The sequence below is a fragment of the Arachis duranensis genome, chromosome 10 (genome assembly GCF_000817695.3).
Source record: "Arachis duranensis cultivar V14167 chromosome 10, aradu.V14167.gnm2.J7QH, whole genome shotgun sequence".
NCBI lineage: Eukaryota > Viridiplantae > Streptophyta > Magnoliopsida > Fabales > Fabaceae > Arachis > Arachis duranensis.
In genome coordinates, this window is record NC_029781.3 from 13,449,753 (window position 1) to 13,450,752 (window position 1,000).

At 35.0% G+C, this 1,000-nt stretch overlaps 1 protein-coding gene across 1 annotated transcript in view; it reads left to right on the plus strand.

Annotated features, from left to right (window-relative positions):
• Nucleotides 1-755, plus strand: part of LOC107469072 (uncharacterized) — a 3,752-nt gene extending 2,997 nt beyond the window's left edge. The window contains exon 3 of the mRNA XM_052254958.1: nt 515-755. Coding sequence (XP_052110918.1) covers nt 515-549 — 35 coding nt within the window. The 3' untranslated portion in view covers nt 550-755. The remainder of the gene's footprint in view (nt 1-514) is intronic.
• Nucleotides 756-1,000: the final 245 nt, after the last annotated feature.

Consider the following 1,000-nt stretch of genomic DNA (forward strand, 5'->3'; position numbering starts at 1 on the left):
TGCATCATATGCATCTATGTGACATTGTTTGGGTGTGCATATTGTACTTGGTTTGCCTATGTGATTATCTGCTAATTGTTCTACTTGCAATAACTGTTTGTTTGTGTTTGTATCTTCCTACTTGTGTTTGCATCTGGACTCTGTTGGATTGTGGTGGATTGGTTGTGGTTGGATTGTTTGGGCCTAGGGCCGTGGTTGAATGAGATGGGCCGATGGTTGATTTTGGTTTTGTGTTTCTGGTTTGGAATAAGATACAAAAGGTTATTTTGGTTCAGTATAGATAAACATTTTTGAAAGGCTTTGATGTTTTGAGAATTGAACGGTTCCTCTTTCAGAAAAGATTTCCGACTTTACTTTTATTGAAAACCGTTATTTTTGAAAAGAGGCATAAGACGGTTATTAATCACTGGTACGGTTTATCTTCATGTATCCGATTACAGTAATTCCTAAAAACCCTCTACTGAGAACCCTTTCGAGGATGATGTTCTCACCCCCCTACATTTTTCCCTTTCAGGATATGGGCGCAGAAGTTACAAAGAGCTTATTTAATTGTGGTTGTGATACTCTTTATTGCTTTAGATTATTATTCATTGTACCCTCGCCTTTATCTTGGTATATTTTGCAAGAGGGATAGGAATTGTATTGGTTCATGCTTGTAATATTATATATATATGTATGTATGTATATACATGGATGTACTCTTTATGAGTTTTTGTAAGTTGTATGGTATGTATGGATGTACGTTGTATAGCAAAGTAATTTAGAGGAGCGGTATCGCGGTTTAAAGTTTTAAACAGGCTCATATTTTAGTATTAAATAGTATAAGTGTCGTCGTAATGTCCGAGCTATCAGAGTTACGCAGCCGGAAGCGTGAGCTTTGGTAGTTAGGGTGTTACAATATATACTATAATTGAATCAATAATTAAAACTACTGAAAAACCTGTACTATAGTATACTTAAAATGTTTCTATTTTTTAGTTAGACTCTAAAGTAGTCCATA